This window comes from Geotrypetes seraphini, chromosome 13, assembly GCF_902459505.1.
Source record: "Geotrypetes seraphini chromosome 13, aGeoSer1.1, whole genome shotgun sequence".
NCBI classification, from domain to species: Eukaryota; Metazoa; Chordata; class Amphibia; order Gymnophiona; family Dermophiidae; genus Geotrypetes; species Geotrypetes seraphini.
Genome location: NC_047096.1, coordinates 18,965,402 through 18,986,865, shown reverse-complemented (window position 1 = coordinate 18,986,865; position 21,464 = coordinate 18,965,402). Strand labels below are relative to the sequence as shown.

Below are 21,464 nucleotides of genomic sequence, written 5' to 3'. Positions count from 1 at the left end.
TTCTCTATAATGGAGGGTTCCAACCCCCCCCCCCTCAACAGCAGCGCAAACACTATGCAGTAAAGTGGGGGGGGGGGGGGTTCCCCACTCACACCCCGCTTCGGAGCTCTTTAAAACTAAGTTTTCCCGCAGCACGCTGGTGTCTTGCGCTGAATTGTCTGCCCTCCATTGTCGGCGCACGACTGACTATGAACCAGTTATACAACCACACTCAAAGTTGAGTACAGGTACTCAAGCGTTTTCCCTATCTAAAGTACCTGGAGCAGTGGAGGATTAAGTGACTTGCCCAGGGTCACAGGGAGCAGTGCAAGGTTTGAACCCACAACCTCAGGGAGCTGAAGCTGTAGCTCTAACCACTGCACCACAGACAGAGAACCAGGAAAACTAGCGTTCATATCCCACCTCTCCAGTAAGACTCCCTATGGCCTCAGGCAAATCCCTTCACCCTCAGTTGCTCCACATGTGGCTTACTGGGTGATTTTACAGCCCACAACAGTAAGCAGTTTTAAAGCCATATCCAGGCACCAGAACTCAGTAGCACAGCGAGGGTGAGAGGCTCCTCTTCCCTGCCCCCCCCCCGCCGCATGCGCGCGCCCCTTCTCATTCCCCATCCCTTTTTAACTTCTCTGAAGCGAGCAACATGCCCGCGTCGGTGTCAGCTCACTCTTTTGACGTCACTTCCTAGGCGCGGAACCGGGAATTGACATTAAAGAGAGCGCCGATGCTGATTCGGGGATCAATGTTGCTCGGAAGACAAGAGGCATGCACGGTAGGGGAAGGAATGGGGGGGGGGGGGCAGAGAGGAGAAGGGGTGCCAGAACACTGCCAGAACTCTATATCCAAGTCTTAGGCAGATCTAAAAGTTATGCAGGTGCCAGCTGATGTTGAATGTCATTACCTGCAGAGATAGGACTGCATTTTATATAAAGCTTCCAACTAGATCCAGATTCATAGGGTAGGGTTGGTCCAGTCCTGGGTTTATCCCAGTGAATGTTGGGACTTGTAGTCTTATGTTTCTGGGGTGGAGGGGATCTGAACTACAAGTCCCTGCATGCAACAGGGCAAACCCAGGACTGGATCAACTCTGTCCTGAAAATCTGGATCTACTTGTCAACCTTAAATTTATACAGTCCTATCTGCCTGGCTAGGGATGTAGGTATCAACAATGAATATCACCAGCATCAGTATAACTCTCAGGTCTGCCCCCAGACTGCCCAAGACCTGCCTGAATTGTGACAGAATAGTCAGAGTTGCTGAAAATGGCATTGGCCCATTCAGCCCAGTTTAAGCATATAGGAGCCTCTCCTGCCCACGGAAATCAGATTGAATATCTACTTCTTCGATGAGTGTCCACTTGAACAGGTAATTAATTTGTATACCTGTTTATTACTCACCTTGATCTCATATTTAGAATAGGCAAATAATTAAAAATCCAAATCCTTCCATATTAAAAGTCTTTGGGTTACTTCCCACCTACCAATTTTGCACCAAAGTCCAATGGAAAATACTAGATGTCAAATGAAAAGGAATGGTGGACCAGAAATGTATCTATCTATCTATAAAATCGGATGTATGTATATGTGTATGTATGTTCCAGCATAACTCCAAAATGCATGGACAGATTTCAACCAAACTTGGTATACATATCAATTAGTATCTGGGAAAAAATACTTTGGGGGTGACATGTAAAGAATCATCGAAAAAGACAGATATTGCTTTGACCAATGGTGTGAAGCTTGGGGAATGATGTCACACAGTCAGAATGATGTCACAGTCAACAGTATATAAGGAAGTGCAGCTGTGGTGTGGTGAAAGCCTAAACAGAAAGTGAAAACTGAAAATTTGTATGATGTTAATCTTGAAGTGAATGTTCCTCAAGGGAATTTATATCCGGGCAACGCCGGGTGATCAGCTAATATTAACATAAAATTATCAACCCCAGACTTAATTAAAGACATGTTTTACTGAAGATGAATGCATGGTATCTGCCACAAGACCCATTCTGTTCCTATGGGTTCTGCTACAGATAACATCTGCTAATCTGTAGTAAGAGATCCTGTAAATGGTTAAATTACATTACATTTATTGACTTCTATTTCGCCTTAACCTTTCAGTTCTAGGCAGATTAAATAACAGTCATCTGGACATTTCTAGGGAATTGCGTTTTAAAGCTTATTATTAGACAGACATATTAGCATTGCAAGACATATTTCCTAAATAACATTGTTTTGATTTCTTTCCGGAATATTCCATAATCCGATAAGGCACCTAAGATTCTGATGACATCTTTATCTAGTTTTGCTGCTTGGAATGACAGTAGCTTTCTAAGCCTTTTTGATTTTTTTGGTTGAGGGGTAAGAAAAGGAATTTATGTTTCTCAGAGGTCTTTTTGCTTCTTTCCGTGCAAGTCCATTGTTCAGATAAATTGGGGCATAGCCTGTAGTACTTTAAACAACAGACAATAGAATTTGATTAAGATTCAGCCTTTCACTGGGAGTCAGTGCGTTTTTAGGTAGGCTAGTAATATGTGGTCATATTTGTTCGTGGAAAAGATTCATCTTAGTGATGTATTTTGTATAGTTTGCAACCGTTTTATCACTGATGCCGGACATGGTAGGTACAAGATGTTGCAATAATCTAGCATTCCCAAGATTAGGGATTATACTAGGACAGTGGTCTCAAACTCAAACCCTTTGCAGGGCCACATTTTGGATTTGTTGGTACTTGGAGGGCCGCATAAAAAAATAGTTAATGTCTTATTAAAGAAATGACAATTTTGCATGAGGTAAAACTCTTTATAGTTTATAAATCTTTCCTTTTGGCTAAGTCTTAATAATAATATTGTCATTTATAGCTAAAGAGACATATGATCAAGAAACTGTTTTATTTTACTTTTGTGATTATGATAAACATACCGAGGGCCTCAAAATAGTACCTGGCGGGCCGCGAGTTTGAGACCACTGTACTAGGAGATAAAATTGTGGTTCTTCAAAAAATTTGCATTTGGGTCTTAGACTGTGTATCATTCTGCCCCCCACTTACTAAGCCACTGGACCAGGCTTCTGATACCCCTTCCATAGTTTTAACCCGATATTTCTTGGATTGAAGGAATCCCTGAAGCCGGTTATATCTCCTGTTTCTAGAATCCATAATAATCCGGAGTGATCTACCAAGTTAAAGGCTGAGGATATATCAAATTGGATGATTAATATCTTCCCACCTTCCCTTAGCTGTTGTCTTGAGGTGCGCAATAATGTTCCCAGAAGTCTGCCTGTACTGTGGTTTGTTCTAAATCCAGATTGGGAAAGGTGTAGTAAGGAGTGATCATCCAAGTATTTTGATAGATGTGATGCTACCAACCCTTCCATGATTTTTACGTATAGGGGTATGGAGGCAATTTGCCTAAAGCTGGAGAGTAAGTCAATGGAAGCTCTTTGGTTTTTTTAGTATAAGGGCGATGATTATTTTGCTAAAGTCTGTAGGGAACTGCCTGACTGAGAACATAGATTGTCTAGGAGTTGTGACTGATATTGCAGTGAGGAAGTTTTTAATAGATATAATGAGCAACAGACAGGTTGCATGAAGACCTTGTTCTTCTCTGGCCAGGTTGTTTGTGGAAAGTCGTTCCATGTTCTATCTCAGTGGTTCCCAAACCTGTCCTGGAGGACCCCAGGCCAGTCGGGTTTTCAAGATAGCCCTAATGAATATGCATGGAGCAGATCTGCATTCCTGGCATCTCCATTATATGCAAATCTCTGTCATGCATATTCATTAGGGCTATCTTGAAAACCCGACTGGCCTGGGGGTCCTCCAGGACAGGTTTGGGAATCACTGTTCTATCTGCTGGAGTGGAGCCATTAGGTGAAGATGATATGTGTATTTCGTTTTAGAGGTCTGTGGCTCCTGTGGTCTGTGATCTAATGAGAAATATCTTACTTTTGAAATAATTTGCTTATTGAATGGCTGGGGGAGAGTGTTCATCTCTAGTAGTTAAGTAGGGATTGGTATCCGTAAGTTCTCTCAGCAGCTTAAATAGATGTTTTGTGTCTTGTATCCCAGTGCCCATTAGTTTTGTGTAGTAAGTTTTCCTCTTTGACTTCAGTTCTAACTTATATACGCAGTTTAACCGTATCTCTCCATTCCTTCTTGGTATGGTCAGTGTTTCTGTTTCTCCAGTCTCTTTCTAATTTCCTTCACCGTCTCTTTAGTTGCAGTAGTTCATTATCAAACCGTTTGTCTGCTTCTCTTTTAATGTTGTTCTTCCTATTAGGGAATGACACAGGGACAAATTTTTCCCCATCTCCGCGGGAAATCATTTTCCCGTACCATCCCGTCCTGGAGAGTTCTTTTCCTATTCATAGAAACATAGAAATAGACGGCAGATAAGGGCCATGGCCCATCCAGTCTGCCCACCCTAATGACCCTCCCCTGCCTTTACTTTGTGAATAGATCCCACGTGTCGATCCCATTTGGCCTTAAAATCAGGCACGCAGCTGGCCTCAATCACCTGAAGTGGAAGACTATTCCAGCGATCAACTATCCTTTCAGTAAAAAAGAACTTCCTGGTGTCACCTCGCAGTTTCCCGCCCCTGATTTTCCACGGATGCCCTCTTGATGCCGAGGGACCCTTGAAAAAGAAGACATCTTCCTCTGCCTCGATGCGGCCCGTGAGATATTTGAACATCTCGATCATGTCTCCCCTCTCTCTGCGCTCCTCGAGCGAGTATAGCTGTAATTTTTCTAACCGTTCCTCGTACGGGAGATCCTTGAGTCCCGAGACCATCCGGGTGGCCATTCTCTGGACCGACTCCATCCTCAGCACATCCTTGCGATAATGCGGCCTCCAGGTGGGGCCTCACCATGGATCTATACAATGGCATAATGACCTCCGGCTTACGGCTTATCCCTGCCCCATTTCTGCAAGCTCCATCCTCATCTTAAGGCAGAGCTTAAAGGAATGGGGCAGGGGAAGTGACAAAACTCGCGGGGAGGGGGAAATTGAGTTCCTGTGGGGGGCGAGGGAAAATGTGTCCCCGTGTCATTCTCTACTTCCTATATGTAGGTGCCATATTGTCCATAATCTCATTACCTAGTTTGTACCATTGGGTTAGAACAGAAAGTCTTTCGAGGCATAGTCTTTACTTTTAGAGTCTGCTTTGGCCCAAAATAGTGACGTGTCAACTTTTTGGCATGCTTCAAAGTTAGCTTTTTGTTTCTATTTTCTAAATTTGCCTTGTGTCCAGTTTAGATGAAATGTGTGCATGTAGTGATCCGACCATAATGAGTTTCTCCATTCTCCATCAGAGACATCATTGCATCACACCTGCGCATACTCAGAGGCACTCCAGACGCAGCCCCGAACTTGAAAATCTGGATGAACTGCTGCTTTTTAAAACTCCTTCCGGACACCCAGATAGTCCTCTAAAAACAGGACATGTCTGGTTAAATCCGGACGTCTGGTAACCCTAGTCTGAACCCACACTAAAAGCTAAGGAGTCCTTTTACAAAGCCAAGCTAGAGATTCCTGCGCAGCAAATGCAGCGTATTCCATTCAGTTCCTATGGGCTTCATTGCATATGCTGTGTAGGAATCATTGGTGTGGCTTTGTAAAAGGAGCCCTAATTGAAGTGCATGAATGATCCAATGGCAAGTTATTTCGGCTCTACCTTCATATAAATGATCTTTGAACAGGCATTCTTCTTCCACCATTTTTTTTTGTTGTTGTTGTTCAGATTTGCCCTCAGACCAAGAAAAAAAACTGTCAACAATAGAGGTGAGCCATGAGGATGTCCTCCAACAGATAGATAGATTGAAAAGCGACAAATCACCAGACCCGGACGGAATCCACCCTAGGGTACTAAAAGAACTAAGAAATGAGATAGCGGGAATACTCCAACGAGTTTGCATCCTATCCTTGAAAACTGGCGAGATTCCGGAGGACTGGAAGATAGCAAATGTTACACCTATCTTTAAAAAGGGGTCGAGAGGAGACCCGGGAAACTACAGGCCGGTAAGTTTGACATCGGTTCCGGGCAAGATGGTAGAGGCACTGATAAAGGACAGCATCTGTGAGCACATCGAAAAAAATGGGCTGATGAAAGCGAGCCAACATGGCTTCTGCAAGGGAAGATCGTGCCAAACAAACTTACTGCACTTCTTTGAGGGGGTAAACAGCCAGTTGGACAAAGGGGAACCTGTAGACATCATTTACCTCGACTTCCAAAAGGCCTTTGACAAGGTACCCCACGAGCGGCTACTTAGGAAGCTGTGGAACCACGGGGTGGAAGGGGACGTACACAGATGGGTCAAACACTGGTTGGCAGGCAGAAGGCAGAGGGTTGGAGTGAAGGGCCACTACTCGGGCTGGAGGAGGGTCACGAGCGGAGTTCCGCAGGGGTCGGTGCTCGGACCACTGCTGTTCAATGTAGTGCTACATATTCTGAAGACAAAGGTTTCCAGAAAGCAAACAGGAATTTATCGGTACCTCTCTCAACAAACCTCTGCCAGTCTTTGAAAGGAAATTCATTTCCTTGCTGAGAAGAGAGAGGTGTGCATTTCAGACAGGGGAGCTTCCGTTAGTTAAAATCCAAAGGCAGCAGCTCTCAGAGTCAGATATTCCTAATATCAGGTGGAGACAGATGAATGTTTGCTGCTTTGGTTAGATTATCTGGTTTATAATTGACTAAAGTGATCGTGAAGAGAACAATTTTCAAATTCCTTTGCTTAGGTACACTTCTTTTCAATCAATCTAGCTAAAGCTTTAGCTAGATTGAGGAGAGGTGTTCCTGGGAATATGTTATGAGTGAGATTAGTTGGATTGGATAATAGGCTTGAACAAATAAATTTTGTATAAGGTGAAGTCACAAAAATTATAGCTTAAGGTGATGTTTTAAGTCACCCTGATTACCTTATACCCATACTATTCTCACAATCTCAGCCCTCAGAGATGCCACCAGGGGATCAAAAGATCATATCCTCTGGCTTTATGCACCTAATCGTCAACTGTTATATCTTTTTAGGTATTTTCATAATTTTGTTATTTTTTTCTTCTTTATATATGTTTTACTCTTGTGATAATTTTAAAACAATAAATATTACTGAAGAGTATTAGTACTTAGCTTTATACGGGGTGGTTGCTGGTAAGGGATAAACAAGCCAACATGTTTCACCCGTGGAGGGGGTTTCCTCAGGGCTACTATCCCTTTTTTTTGTTCGTTTTTCTCAAGATCTTGAGAACTTAGATCGGGTGGTCACGTCGTGAAAAACGAACAAAAAAAAGGGATAGTAGCCCTGAGGAAACCCCCTCCACGGGTGAAACATGTTGGCTTGTTTATCCCTTACCAGCAACCACCCCGTATAAAGCTAAGTACTAATACTCTTCAGTAATATTTATTGTTTTAAAATTATCACAAGAGTAAAACATATATAAAGAAGAAAAAAATAACAAAAATTATGAAAATACCTAAAAAGATATAACAGTTGACGATTAGGTGCATAAAGCCAGAGGATATGATCTTTTGATCCCCTGGTGGCATCTCTGAGGGCTGAGATTGTGAGAATAGTATGGGTATAAGGTAATCAGGGTGACTTAAAACATCACCTTAAGCTATAAATAATATGAGTGAGATTAGAGCACAACATTTGACCACTGTATCCTCCTGGTCTTAATTTCCACAGATTTTACTCACAGTAAAAGCGGGAAAAAGAAGTATCTGGGCAACTTTGCACTTACAATAATTTTCAAAAAGATACGGAGTTTAACAATGCAAAAACCTCAAGAAGTTCAGCACCAATGCCAATCTCACCTTCTCCTTCACGCTAACACAAGGGTAGAATAATGACCCCCTATTACACAGAGACCAGGCTCTATCTTACTCCTAGCTCTGTAACTTGAGAAATGTCTCTCTGTTGTTCTGGTTCACCAGACGAGGGTACCCCCATACCTCTTACCTTTAAGTGCAGATGGTCAGTCCAATGCCCAATGATCTTGTACTCGGCTGTGGAGTTTTTGATCTGGTACTGGTATATTTCATATCGCCCTGGCGAGTCCCCATTCTCATTGAATGTCACTGGTGTTCCAGCAATCCCTGCAGACAAATTATTCATAGTGGATTCCCGCTGACAGCCCAACACGAAGTCAAAAGTCCATGCAAAGAAATGGCTCTTACATTGCTTCCTTCATAAAGTGGAGTAAAAATTAAGCATTCTTGATACTAGAGTTTGATACCATTTTTATGGCACAACTACACACTCTGCCAAATCACCTCCACCCTGCCCTGCAGCACCTTCTGTTACTAAAACACTGAGAGCACCACACACAGATCCACCAACATACTTCAGTCTCACTTTGCAACCCTTTTGTTATTCCAGCACCGAGGCTCCGAGGCTCTAAAGTCGCTGTTAAAATCCTATGAGCAGTTGTAGTGATTTCTAAGCAACGAGCAATGATCCAAAAACTTTGCATGCAAATAAGGTCTGCAGAAATACCATTGGAGAAAGCGACTGACACATACGCAGAATAGTTCACAGAGACATAAATGTGCACATGCGCCAGGAGAAGCTATGCCATAGGCATGCAAATCATAGGCGTGCCTTATTGTAGTGCATCATTGGTGCATGGGGGGAGGGGAGTGGAGAACTACCAACAAACCATGCAAAGGTTTTGGAAATTTTTTTTAACTTCATGCAATCAGCAGCCCCAGTTCTGCCAGTATACAGTTTTAACGAATGCGCTTGAGACGTGCCTTTAACACACATGCGCCTGAGATGTCTTTAACACACATGCTTGAGACACGCTTTTAACACATACATAAAGCAAGATATATGCTTTTTTTTAGTGTTCCCCCAACCCTATAAAAGTATGATGCACATATCCTGCACTTTTTTTTTTTTTTTTTTTTTTAATTTCCACCTCTCATGCAATCAATGGCCCCAGACCTGCCAGTATATATAGTACAGTAAATGACGGCAGATAAAGACCTGAATGGTCCATCCAGTCTGCCCATGAGTTATACCCATTGAAAATACATGATTAAATTAACTTGTTTCTTCTTTGATATTTCTGGGTCATAGACTATAAAGTCCACCTGGTATTGTCCTAGGTTCCAAATGCTGAAGTTGCCATCTAATCAAGCAATTGTGACATCACTGCTGATGTTGGCTCTTAAGCACTGGTGGAATGAGGCATTATGACATCACAATATGAGCTCTAGAATGTTGCTACTCTTTGGGTTCCTGCCAGGTAACATAGTAACATAGTAAATGACGGCAGATAAAGACCTGAACGGTCCATCCAGTTTGCTCATTAGTTATATCTTTGAAAGATACATGATTAGATGGCAACTTGTCACTTCTTTGATATTTCTGGGTCATAGACTGTAAAGTCTACCTGGAATTGTCCCAGATTCCAAATGCTGAAGTTGCCGTCCAACCTCACCTATCCAACCATCCTGTTTGCAGGATATCTCCCATAAAGTCTAGCCAGTAACATCCTCATGTTCCAAGTTAGTGGAGTTCCCATCGATGCCCTCCCCAGCCCAATTCTACACCGAATCATCACATATGGGACACAGATCGTGCAAGTCTGTCCAGTATCGGCCTTAGCTCTTTCATTTACATTCTTTGTTTTCTAATTAGAAATCCTCTATGTTTATCCCACGCTTTTTTAAATTCCATCACCGTTTTCCTCTCCACCACTTCTCTCGGGAAGGCATTCCTAGCATCTACTACCCTCTCCATGAAAAAGAATTTCCTAACATTGCTCCTGAGCCTTCCTCCCTGCAACCTCAAATTATCATCATCATATTCTCTTCAACACGGTTCAGCGCTACTGGCACCTCCAGACCTGCTAGTAATTTTGTTAAAGGTCAGCACTTCATTTTGTGCAATGTTTGGGCATTGCCCGGAGTGCTTATTTTAATATTAATGGGCTCGTTGTGCTACATTTCCATACTATTCTCGGAGGTTGCTATGGAGCACAGAAAAAACCACGCAGAGCCATTTTGTACATCAGAAGCAAAAATGCTTGTTAGAACCGGTTTAGTGACAAACATTGAAGACACAGCAAATTTAGAACATCAGGGCCTGAGACCCTCACAGAAAGCTCTCAGTTGACCACAATCCTGCCCCATAGCACTTTCTCCTGTTCCAGTACAGAGCAGCTGATGAAAATGAAGGAGTGAGGCAACGTTTACTCTTTTATAGGAAACCTGAGAGTGCCAAGAGAAAGGCCAATGGGCAAAGTGGAGACACAACTTTATCAGTCCTGGTTAGAGCTGTAATAGCAATGGTACACCTACTCAGGATTTAAAGAAAGAATGGGGGTAACCTGCATTGAACAACCATGGTTTTAAAAACAAATGTCTGGGAACATAGGGAGGTTAAATGTGTTTAGACAACAACTTTTGCTAGTTTTGATGGCCATGTGGATTGTTGGAGAGCTAAGTGTTAAAGACATGGAATAGAGAAGGACACAGGGACAAATTTGTCCGTCCCCGCAGAAGCTCAATTGCCCCATCCTGTCCCCGTGACAAATTTGTCCCTGTCCCTGCTGAAGCTCAATTGCCCCATCCCGTCTCCGGGGGCTTTTGTCATTGTCCCTGCCCCATTTCTGCAAGCTCTGCCTTAACCGCACAAGCCTCGAACACTTATGATTTTAAAGTGTCTGAGGCTTGTGCAGATGAGAACAGAGCTTGGGCATTGGTGGAATGAGGCATTATGACATCACAATCTGAGCTCTAGAATGTTGCTACTTATGATTTTAAAGGGTTTGAGGCTTGTACAGATGAGGACGGAGCTTAGGCATTGGTGGAATGAGGCATTATGACATCACAATCGGAGCTCTAGAATGTTGCTACTTATGATTTTAAAGTGTTTGAGGCTCATGCAGATGAGGACAGAGTTTGCAGGAATGGGACCTGGACAGGAAAAGAACTCGCGGGGACGGGAAGATGAGTTCCCGCAGGGACGGGGAAAAATTTGTCCCCGTGTCATTCTCTAACATGGAAGGGGGGCCTAGGTTTTGGATTAAGAATGTGTCTTTGTAAGAACTAAAGAGGAAAACCACAAGCCTTAAACAGTCTAACAGTAGAAATGCAGAGGCCAACATTGTACCAGAATTTAAGATGCTTGGGACAGACATGGAGAGTGGTGGCACAAACAGGGTTGAGATCTCTGGTAAAGACACGAGAGAATAAGCTGGTACTGGCTCATCTACCCAAACTGGTAAATCTACAGAAAAGGATTAGATTGGGCGGGCTGGATAAACCTTCTGGTTTCCTCTGCTGTCTTTAACTTATGCTGCAATGTCTCTTGGTTTTGAATATTTTACCGCCCGATTAACAGAACGACTCACCGTGGGTTTTTCTGAGCTTCCTAGCAGCCTCCAACTTCGCCATGCAAATGTAGTACAATGAGGTCATTACCATTAAAATGGTAGTAAAATAGGCTCGTTAATATTTAAACGAACACTCCAGGCGGCTGGTCCGGTACTGTGTAAAGCGCATCTCAGGTGCATGTTTCTGGCTGTGGCTCATGATAAAAAAGTTTTTAAAAATGCACACTATTCACATAAATTATAGCAATATAGTGATGGGAAAAAAGTCTCAAGACACGTGTCTTGAGCACATGTATTAGAGGCGTGTCTTATATGAGCCAACGATTGCACCTCCCCTCCCTTCCCTTCCATCCAATAGCACTGGCAGGCCTATGATTGACAGAACGACATAGCGTTGCTGGTAGTTCTCCACCCATGCTTCTTTCTGTTCTATTCTGCGCCAATGCTGATCGTTACCACCAGCGACTGATCTCATGCAAATTTGGCGAACCTCCCGTGAACCTCATTTGCATGCGCAGTTCTTCGAGAATGTCTCATCTTTTTTTAATTGTTAGATTTACAGCCGCTACAGTGATCCATCAGATTTTACTGGCATTATTAGAGAATCCGGCCCTCAGATTGAAGCTCGAGTTCCCAAAGAGGTCCCTAATAGACTCCTAGGTAGAGACATAGGGCCACCTCCCTCAGAATGCTGGATCTCAGGGAAAGGATTATAGGTATTCTGTATTCTGTATATTGGTATTAGATCCCTAGTATGTCTCAAGTTAGGATACAAACTTGTAATGCAAAACTTCTACTGTAACTAGGGCAAACTGTAACCTGTTAACTGCACATTATGTATGTTTAACCTGCTGTAACCCGTTCTGAACTCTTTGGGGGAGAGCGGGATAGAAAACTTAATATCTTATGCATTTATTGAGTCCATATGTAAATAGGTTAAAAATGCATATAAGCAGAGCACTATTTCTCTGCTTGCTAAAACAGGCAGTATTAGGGTTACCATATGGCTCCAAAAAAAGGAGGACAGATTGAAACATCTGGGTTTTACTTCCATTGCTTTCAATACCCAGATGTATCTATCTTTCTCCCTTACTTCCATTGCTTTCAGTGGAAGTAAAACCCGGATGTCTCAATCCGTCCTCCTTTTTCTGGAGTCATATGATAACCCCCTAGGCCAGGGGTGTCCAATGTCGGTCCTCGAGGGCCGCAATCCAGTCGGGTTTTCAGGATTTCCCCAATGAATATGCATGAGATCTATTTGCATGCACTGCTTTCATTGTATGCTAATAGATCTCATGCATATTCATTGGAGAAATCCTGAAAACCCGACTGGATTGCGGCCCTCGAGGACCGATATTGGACACCCCTGCCCTAGGCAGTATGAGCAATACTGTTCTTCCCGCTCCTTAGCTTTGTTTTGGAAAGTGGCATCAATCTCCCCTCGTCCCGGCTCTCCCCATTCATCGTCACCGTGTCAGCGAGAAATCCTGCTCTGCCTGCTTGCTGGCTTATCTCCAAAGACGCCGGGGGTCTCCCAGCTCAGAAGCCTTGTCTTCACGAGTGGCACTGCCCTCCCCTCTCACTGGCTCTTTCTCCATGAATGATACCACTCTCCCCATTCTCGGTGAATTGGAGCAGACTGACTGAGGTACTCAGTATCCTGTCACATCTCATTACTCTTGATGTACGGGTTAGCGGATTAACTTTGACATCTGTTACCATGCAAGTTCATGAGGAACTATGCCTGGAAGTATGCTCAAGAAACAGTGGAGGGGATGGGACCAGAGAAGGAGGGATGGGGAAAAAAAAGAAATACAAAAGGGAAAGGAGATAGGGAAAGTTGAAATATATTATTGTGATTCTTAATGGATAACACAGAGAGACTCTACACGCACAAATAAAAAGAAAGATGCCAACTGGTACAAGATAGTTTCAAATATTGAGGGACAGACACACAGACAAGGACACCTGTAGGCACTGTAGAGATGGACAGACAAATGGAGAGTCAGCCAGGCAGCACCAGACCTGTAAAGTTCACAGCGCGGATATACTTGAGCAGTTCCACGCCATCCACGGGGTCCATCCGGGGACAGAGGCCAACCTTTCCTTCGCATAAATTCTTGTGCATGTTGTGCAGAGCCCGTGCCATGGCATATACAGCATCCATCACGAACTGCACCTTCCCTTCCTGCTCATAAGAAGAGTCCTGGCCGATCCGTTCCCGGTCTGAAGAATAGAAAAAGCACATCTTTAGAGGTCACAGCACTGCTTGCCCCAGCACCTCCTGCTGGGAGACTCTGGAACTGCAGCCAACCATCATCTACTGCTCCCTAGAGCAGTGGTTTTCAACCCAGTCCTTAGGGGCCACCTGGCCAGTTGGGATTTCAGGATATCCACAATGAATATGCTTGAGATGTATTAGTATACATTTCATTGAATGCATGCAAATATCTGGCATCATGTGTTACAAGATGCCTGGGTGGATATATGTGCACATACCCCAAATTCTGTATACACAAATGGGGCACAAAGCTGATTTGTGCACAAAGCTTAATTGTATGACAAGTTCAGTCGGCACTGATAATTGGCAATCAATACCTCATCTCCATCTCATCCCAAGTTTCATCCCCACCACTTCCACTGGGAGGCTGTTCTATGAATTCATTGCCCTTTCCATAAAAGAGTATTTCCTCAGGTTACTTCCGAGTCTATACTCTTTCATTCATCTTATGCTTTCTTGTTCCAGAGCTTCCTTTCAATTGAGAGATTCCCCTCCTGTGCATTCATGCGATGTGGGTATTTAAACATTATCATATCTCCCCTCTCCTGTCTTTCTTCCAAAGTATACATATTGAAATCTTTGTCCCTATATGCTTTATGACTTGTTCCTACTTATGTATTCCCAATTCAAAAATGGCAGCTGTGACCCCCTGTGGGAGTCTTGGCCCGCCATTTTGAATATTGAGCCGCCGGGAAAGGAATAACACAGGATCCTCCTGCCCCAAAGAAGCCACTAGACCACCAGGGCCTTTGAGGGGTGGGCTTGGGGAGGGCAGGTGGACTTGGTGGTCAGGCTGGGTTTAGTCTTGGGGTGGGAGGCTATCTCTCGGGAGAGGGATTGTGTGATAGTGCCAGGGCTGGGGCCAGGGCCACGTTTTTGGTTGCGGATTCCAGCTGTGGCTTCAGTTTGCCTCTAAAGACGGTACACTATTACACAAGGGAGGTTGTGTTAAACCTGGTAGTACAACCGTATGTTAACTTAAAATGACCAAATTATATGCTAAACTTGACTCTGTATATCTAACGTTACTGTACACATGTAATATTCATAATTTGTATGTATGTCAACCTTGCTACCCATTCGGAGCTCGTTGGGGAGGACGGGATATAAAACTAACCAAATAAATAAATGAAATAAATAATTGATGATTATTGGCACTAATTAGAAGTTACACACACAACTTGGTAGGCACATTCTATAAAGCAGTGTGTGCGTAAATCTGAAAGAAAGTGTGGCCAGTGAGGAGCAAGGGTAGATCGTAGAAGCAAGGGTAGATCGTAGCATTCCTAAAAGTTGAGCTCATTGGAACAGAATACACCTTATCCGTGCACAACTTAGGAGCAGGTTTTTAGTCCTGTTTATCCTTGGCCTAAATTTTAATGAAGCGTAGGCCGCTTAAGTGCAATTCTATATATGGTACTTGCCTTTTATAGAATTGCACTAAGTGCCGTTCCGGTCAGAGCTGATTTTTTTTGGTGCTACATACAGAATCAGGTCCATAAAGCATTTTTTTATATGCAGAAAATGGCTTATATAAAATTATGTGAATACATAGGTACAGGTTCTTGTATGTATAAGCATTCACCGAGGCAGAATTTGGAGCTGGAGCAGAGTTGCAATGCTCAGGTATACTGCATATACAAGTCTTCTAGACACAGCTGTAAAATTATCCCCTTCCTTTACAAAGCCGAGCTAGCGTTTTTAGCTGTTACCGCCGTGGCCGGAGCTAAAAACACTGGCGCGGCTTTGTAAAGGAAGAGGGTATGCGTTTACTTTCCAGCTAATTAGGTGTCCTTTCAGGGTACAAAAAAAGTCGGCACAGATACTCTTGCCGGCTCCCTTGTCCAGCGGAATCGGATATTTACCTTTGTGTCACTTAGAATCTGTCACATAAAAGGCGCAAAAATCTGAGAAGCCAAGTGTTTATGTTTATCCAATAACACCTGTTTTACATTTGTTGCATGGGGGGGGGGAGTGGTTGATATTTATGAGTTAAAACCTTTATCAGAAGCTCTATTTATAGGTACTGCTTTCAGAGGTGGACTTCCCCACCCACCCAAGGAACAAGAATTTCTAGGATAGCAATGTATGTAGGAGTAGCTGCCATTTCATGAGCTCCTCTGCTTTTAATAGGGCAGACTCGGAGGGGACAAACTGCTACCTGAATTGAGATAGGGACTAGAGAATGACACGGTGACAAAATTCATCACCGTTCCCGTCCCCGTGGATAACCGCAGGAAATAATCCCATGTCATTTTCTAGTGTCTATTTCAACCTCGGTCCTTCTACACCAGCATTCTTTAAAGCAAAGCTTGCGGGTCAGTTGTGGCCATTCATACTCTGATTCTTATGTGAGCCAAGGATAATGAAGCCGTTGTGATATCACTGATGTGATTGGCTCTTAGGCACTGGTGGAATGAGGCATTATGAAATCACAATATCTGCTCTGGATACCAGAGACTGTCATTCTGTAGTGTCTGTTTCAACCTCAGTCCTTCTACACCAGCATTCTTCAAAGCAAAGCTTGCGGGTGAGTAGTTGAGGCCATTCATACTCGGATTCTTCCCTCTCTCTTTAAAGAATGACATGAAGATGGTTTCCAGCGGTTTTCCGCGGGGACGGGAACGGTGATGAATTTTGTCACCGTGTCATTCTCTAATAGGGACTTGCAAGTTGCAGTGAGAGTAGCACAGGCTGCAATATCAAAGTTAGGTGGGGGAGGAGGTAGAGAATGGGCTGATTTTTGGTCACAATACAGCCTCGGTAACTTTAATAAAATAGATGTTTTCCCTTTGGATATGTCACATAGGCCCTCTGTTATGAAACTCCCCACCTCCCTTCCATGTATGTCCAGAATATATTAACTTGCAAGCCCACACACAACATACAAATATAACTGGCCAGGCACCATGCCTACTGATGTTCTGATATCAGGCTAAACCAAAATCTTTATGGAAGACAAAGGTCTGGTCTGGAAACAGAAGTCTGTGCAGCAGTGCAGGGGGATAATTAGTGGCTGGGCACAGCATGATCTGTCTGAAGCTTTCGGCAAACAAAAAAAAAATAAAAATAAACCTTCTGGAAATTCTGCAAAGATTAAGATCGCAGTTGACATCAACCCTGCTGTTCAGAACCACAGCACCTGGCTCTCTTACACAAGCCTGCTAATTAATTTTCAAGAATTAGCTGGGCATCCTTTGCTCCGGGGTGTATACCTTAGCCACTGTTCTTCAAAAGCAGCTCACCCCACACAGCTCCAGGGCTCAAATGATAGGTCCTAGCAGCAGTGCACAGAACCTGGAAAGTGCAACGAGCCGACTCCGAACAGAAAGTGTGTGCAAAGCATGTATAGTACAGAGCGTCGTAGAAAATTTAAAGCAATTTCTACAGCAGAAATGAGCAGATTAGGCTGGAGAATTTAGGGACGCTTACAACGCTTGCAAATGGTGCAGAAGCCCTAGGTAAGGGCAGCTCACAACTCCTGCATTCTCAGTCTATCCCAGCAGGAGGCACTGTAGGCAAAATGGCCTGATTTTATCTTCTTGGGAGAGGCAAATGACAGGTGATTTGAATTTATGGTCGTCCTCACTTGGGTTTAGGGCTCAGGGATTCCCTAATAGCCTTAAGCCATTCCTTCACCTTCTAACAATGCCATGTCATTGCCATTGTTACCTCTACCTGGTTCCCACTTAATTCAATAAACCAGTGTGCACAGATTTATACTTATCACACAATGGCTAAAGCAGTGGGCTGAGAGCTTAGGGATCTGGGATTGATTCCCACTGTGGCTGCTCGTGACCCTGGGCAAATGACCCTGTATTACCCCCGGGTACATGCTTGTCCAAGTTCAGCCCCTTGATGGCTGTGAACAGGACCAGTTTCTCAGGATAATCTTAATGAACCTGTGTGAGAGAGATTTGAAAGCCACCAGCACCATCATATGCATATTCACCAGGGATGTCCTGAAAAACTGGCCCTAGAGGACTGAACTTGGAGCAGTGTACCTTACGTTGCGAGCCCACTAGAGACAAAGAAAGTGCCTGCATGTAATAAATAGAAACCATTATGGCTGTAGCATTGAAAAGCATTAGTGCCATGTCTCTGTCATTTGAATGTTCTGATGTGTGCTTATTACCGTAGGTGTTCTGATGTGTGCTTATTAGATGATTTTGTAGCACTTTTTGATATATATATATATATATTGGCATTTGTTGCCTTTTTAAGTATGGAGTTTTAAGTAGTTTATCATAATAAATAAAAGAAAATTTTTTTTTGAACCAGTGAGAATAGGGAGGTGGTTGGCAACTGATGAGGTAAACAGGAGAATGCAAAGCAGGGGTGTCCAACCTGCGGCCCCGTGAAGTATTTTGTGCGGCCCCGGTCGAGGGCGATGCAATGTTTTCCTCTGCTGCCCCTGGGTGTTTACCATCTTGCCAGCTCCCTCCTCTGTCTTGCTGCAGCGTCTGCGTGTTTGTGCGGCCCCAGAAACATTTTTTCCAGCCAATGCGGCCCAGGAAAGCAAAAAGGTTGGACACCCCTGGTGTAAAGTATTACACATGAAAAAAAAAAAAACCCTGAATTGGGGAGATTGCTCCATGATCTGAGGTATACCACCACGTTATGAATTACAACTTCACAGCTTTAAATCAGCAGCCATACAGCGTCTAGTTATAAAGAGTGTAGGGGTTTTTGCTATATAGTTTGGATCACTTTTCAACCACAAAGGTTTTGTTCTGTTGCTTATTAGATGTTGCATAAGTATGCTGACATTGTATTATATCTCTCTCATTTGAAGGCCGGTGCTGTTAAGTATATTTTTGAAACTGTTTCATGGTAGTCCTACTATTAAGTTTCAATTTGCTGATTTTGAGTTTACCTCATTCACTTGGTATGTTTATAATTGGTCGTTTTACTATTGTTATGCTGTTAACAAAATTGTAAATTTTATACCGAATTACAGAAACATGAAGGAAGATAAAGGCCAAATGGCCCATCCAGTCTGCCCATCCAAAGCATCCATTATCTCCTCCTCTCCCCAAGAGATCCCACGTACCTGTCCCATGCTTTCTTGAATTCAGACACAGTCTTTGTCTCCGAAACCTCTACCGGGAGACTATTCCATGCATCTATCACCCTTTCTGTATTTCCTTAGATTACCCCTGAGAAAACAAAGGGTAGGAGTGAAGGGTCACTACTCCGACTGGAGGAGGGTCACGAGTGGTGTCCCGCAGGGCTCGGTGCTCGGGCCGCTGCTATTTAATATCTTCATAAATGATCTAGAAACAGGAACGAAGTGCGAGATAATAAAATTTGCGGACGACACCAAACTATTTAATGGAGCTCGGACTACAGAGGACTGCGAAAAGTTGCAAAGGGACTTGAACAAATTAGAAGAATGGGCGGCGAAATGGCAGATGAAGTTCAACATTGAAAAATGTAAAGTATTACATGTGGGGAGCAGAAACTCGAGGTACAACTATACAATGGGAGGGATGTTATTGAATAAGAGTACCCAGGAAAGGGACTTGGGGGTAATGGTGGACATGACAATGAAGCCATCGGTACAGTGTGCAGCGGCTGCTAAGAGAGCGAATAGAATGCTTGGTATAATCAAAAAGGGTATTACAGCCAGAACGAAAGAAGTTATCCTGCCGTTGTATCGGGCGATGGTGCGCCCGCATTTGGAGTACTGCGTCCAATATTGGTCGCCGTATCTTAAGAAGGATATGGCATTAGTCGAGAGGGTTCAAAGGAGAGCAACACGTCTGATAATAGGTATGGAAAACCTGTCATATTCTGAGAGATTGGAGAAGCTGGGTCTCTTTTCCCTGGAGAAGAGGAGACTTAGAGGGGATATGATAGAGACTTACAAGATCATGAAGGGCATAGAGAGAGTAGAGAGGGACAGATTCTTCGAACTTTCGAAAAATAAGAGAACAAGAGGGCATTCGGAAAAGTTGAAAGGGGACAGATTCAAAACAAATGCTAGGAAGTTCTTCTTTACCCAACGTGTGGTGGACACCTGGAATGCGCTTCCAGAGGACGTTATAGGGCAGAGTACGGTACTGGGGTTCAAGAAAGGATTGGACAAATTTCTACTGGAAATGGGGATAGAGGGGTATAGATAGAAGATTACTGCACAGGTCCTGGACCTGTTGGGCCGCCGCGTGAGCGGACTGCTGGGCACGATGGACCTCGGGTCTGACCCAGCAGAGGCATTTCTTATGTTCTTATGTTCTTATGTTCCTGTGCCCTCTCATTCCAGAGCTTCCTTTCAAATAAAAGAGATTTGCCTCATGAATATATATGCCATGTAGGTATTTAAATGGCTCTCAAGAAAAATTATAGAGTAATAGAATAAACTCAAAAATCAATATACAAATATATTACTCACCAGAGATGGGCTATAAACATTTCATTCACAAAGTGGAGAAAAAGCCTCAAAGTTTCATAAAAGTGAGCAGTCAACTATCAATAATGATTTAAAGTTCAAATCTGCTTCATTTAATATCATCGGCAAAAAACTCCACCACCACTGAAATGTAATTATCAAAAAGGGTAATACGCCCCTCACTGTGCACAGGAAAAGCAAAAACAAAAAGTTTTACTTAGCTTGGGAACCATGGTCTGAAACGCTGTGATTGATTAAAGATGTCTGGCCAGACTTTTAGATGAAAACAACACAGCAACAATCAGATGAAATGTCCAGAAACCATGTCCAATTCCTCCAACAAGTGCCTTATTTCGCCTCTCAAAGGCTTCCTCAGGGAATACGTATCAGCTGAAACTTCGCTCCTCTTCCGCGCACACAGGCTCAAGAATCGCCCGTTGCTAAAAAGAACCACAGGATCCGGCTTCCGGTGACACTTTAAATGGCTCTATCATATCTCCCTCTCCCACCTTTCCTCCAAAGTATACATATTGAGATCTTTAAGTCTGTTCCCATATGCCTTATGACAAAGACCACCAACCATTTTAGTAGCCTTCCTCTCGACTGACTCCATCTTGTTTATATCTTTTTGAAGTTTTGGTCTCCAGAATTGTACACAGCATTCCACATGAGGTCTCACTAGAGTCTTATATAGAGGCATCAATACCTCCTTTTTCCTACTGGCCATACCTCTCCCTATTCACCCTAACATCCTTCTAGCTTTCGCCATCACCTTTTTAACCTATTTGGCCACCTTAAGATCATCACATACTATCACACCCAAGTCCACACCATCATGGGTATCTACTCTATTGCAGAATTTGGTATCATCCACAAAGAGGCATATCTTACCTGACAGCCCTTCAGTAATATTGCTTAGAAAATGTTAAAAAGAAAAGAACCCTGAGGCACACCACTGGTAACATCTCTTTCCTCAGAGTGATCTCCATTGACCACTACCCTCTGTTGCTTTCCACTCAACCAGTTATACAGCATATACAGTTAAGCCAGTATTCTACAGCGGGAGCTCCACATAAAAAGTCTATTATTTATTTACACATTTATTTATTTAAAATACTTATATCTCACACAATCCCAATGGCTATTGGTGGCTTACAATGCAGAAACAGATATAAATGATAAGCAGTTCCTTGGCTCCTACTCATCTCATATGGTAACAGCAGTTAGCGTATCTGGGTTTAAAACAGGTTTGGACAAGTTCCTGAAGGAAAACCAAATTAGAGAGATTGTGTTTGGGGGTCCAGCACCTTGGCACCTATATTTTGGCGTTCTTTCTCGAGTCTGCCCCCGTGTGTACCAGCCTCCTACACCTTCTGTCTTCCAATTCCAAGTAAATTGCACTAGACTCACACAGTACATCTTTAGGTCCCTTTCAGATAATTCTCCTCCTCCTCCTC

General features: G+C 43.4%; 1 protein-coding gene across 2 annotated transcripts in view; it reads right to left on the bottom strand.

Moving 5' to 3' along the window:
* GRM4 (glutamate metabotropic receptor 4) overlaps nucleotides 1–21,464 on the bottom strand; it is a 227,936-nt gene that overhangs the window by 51,873 nt on the left and 154,599 nt on the right. For both annotated transcript variants that reach the window (XM_033918406.1, XM_033918407.1), the window contains exons 8-9: nucleotides 13,361–13,561; nucleotides 7,951–8,087 (exon numbers count right to left, since the gene is read on the bottom strand). In XM_033918406.1, coding sequence (XP_033774297.1) covers nucleotides 7,951–8,087; nucleotides 13,361–13,561 — 338 coding nt within the window. The remainder of the gene's footprint in view (nucleotides 1–7,950; nucleotides 8,088–13,360; nucleotides 13,562–21,464) is intronic.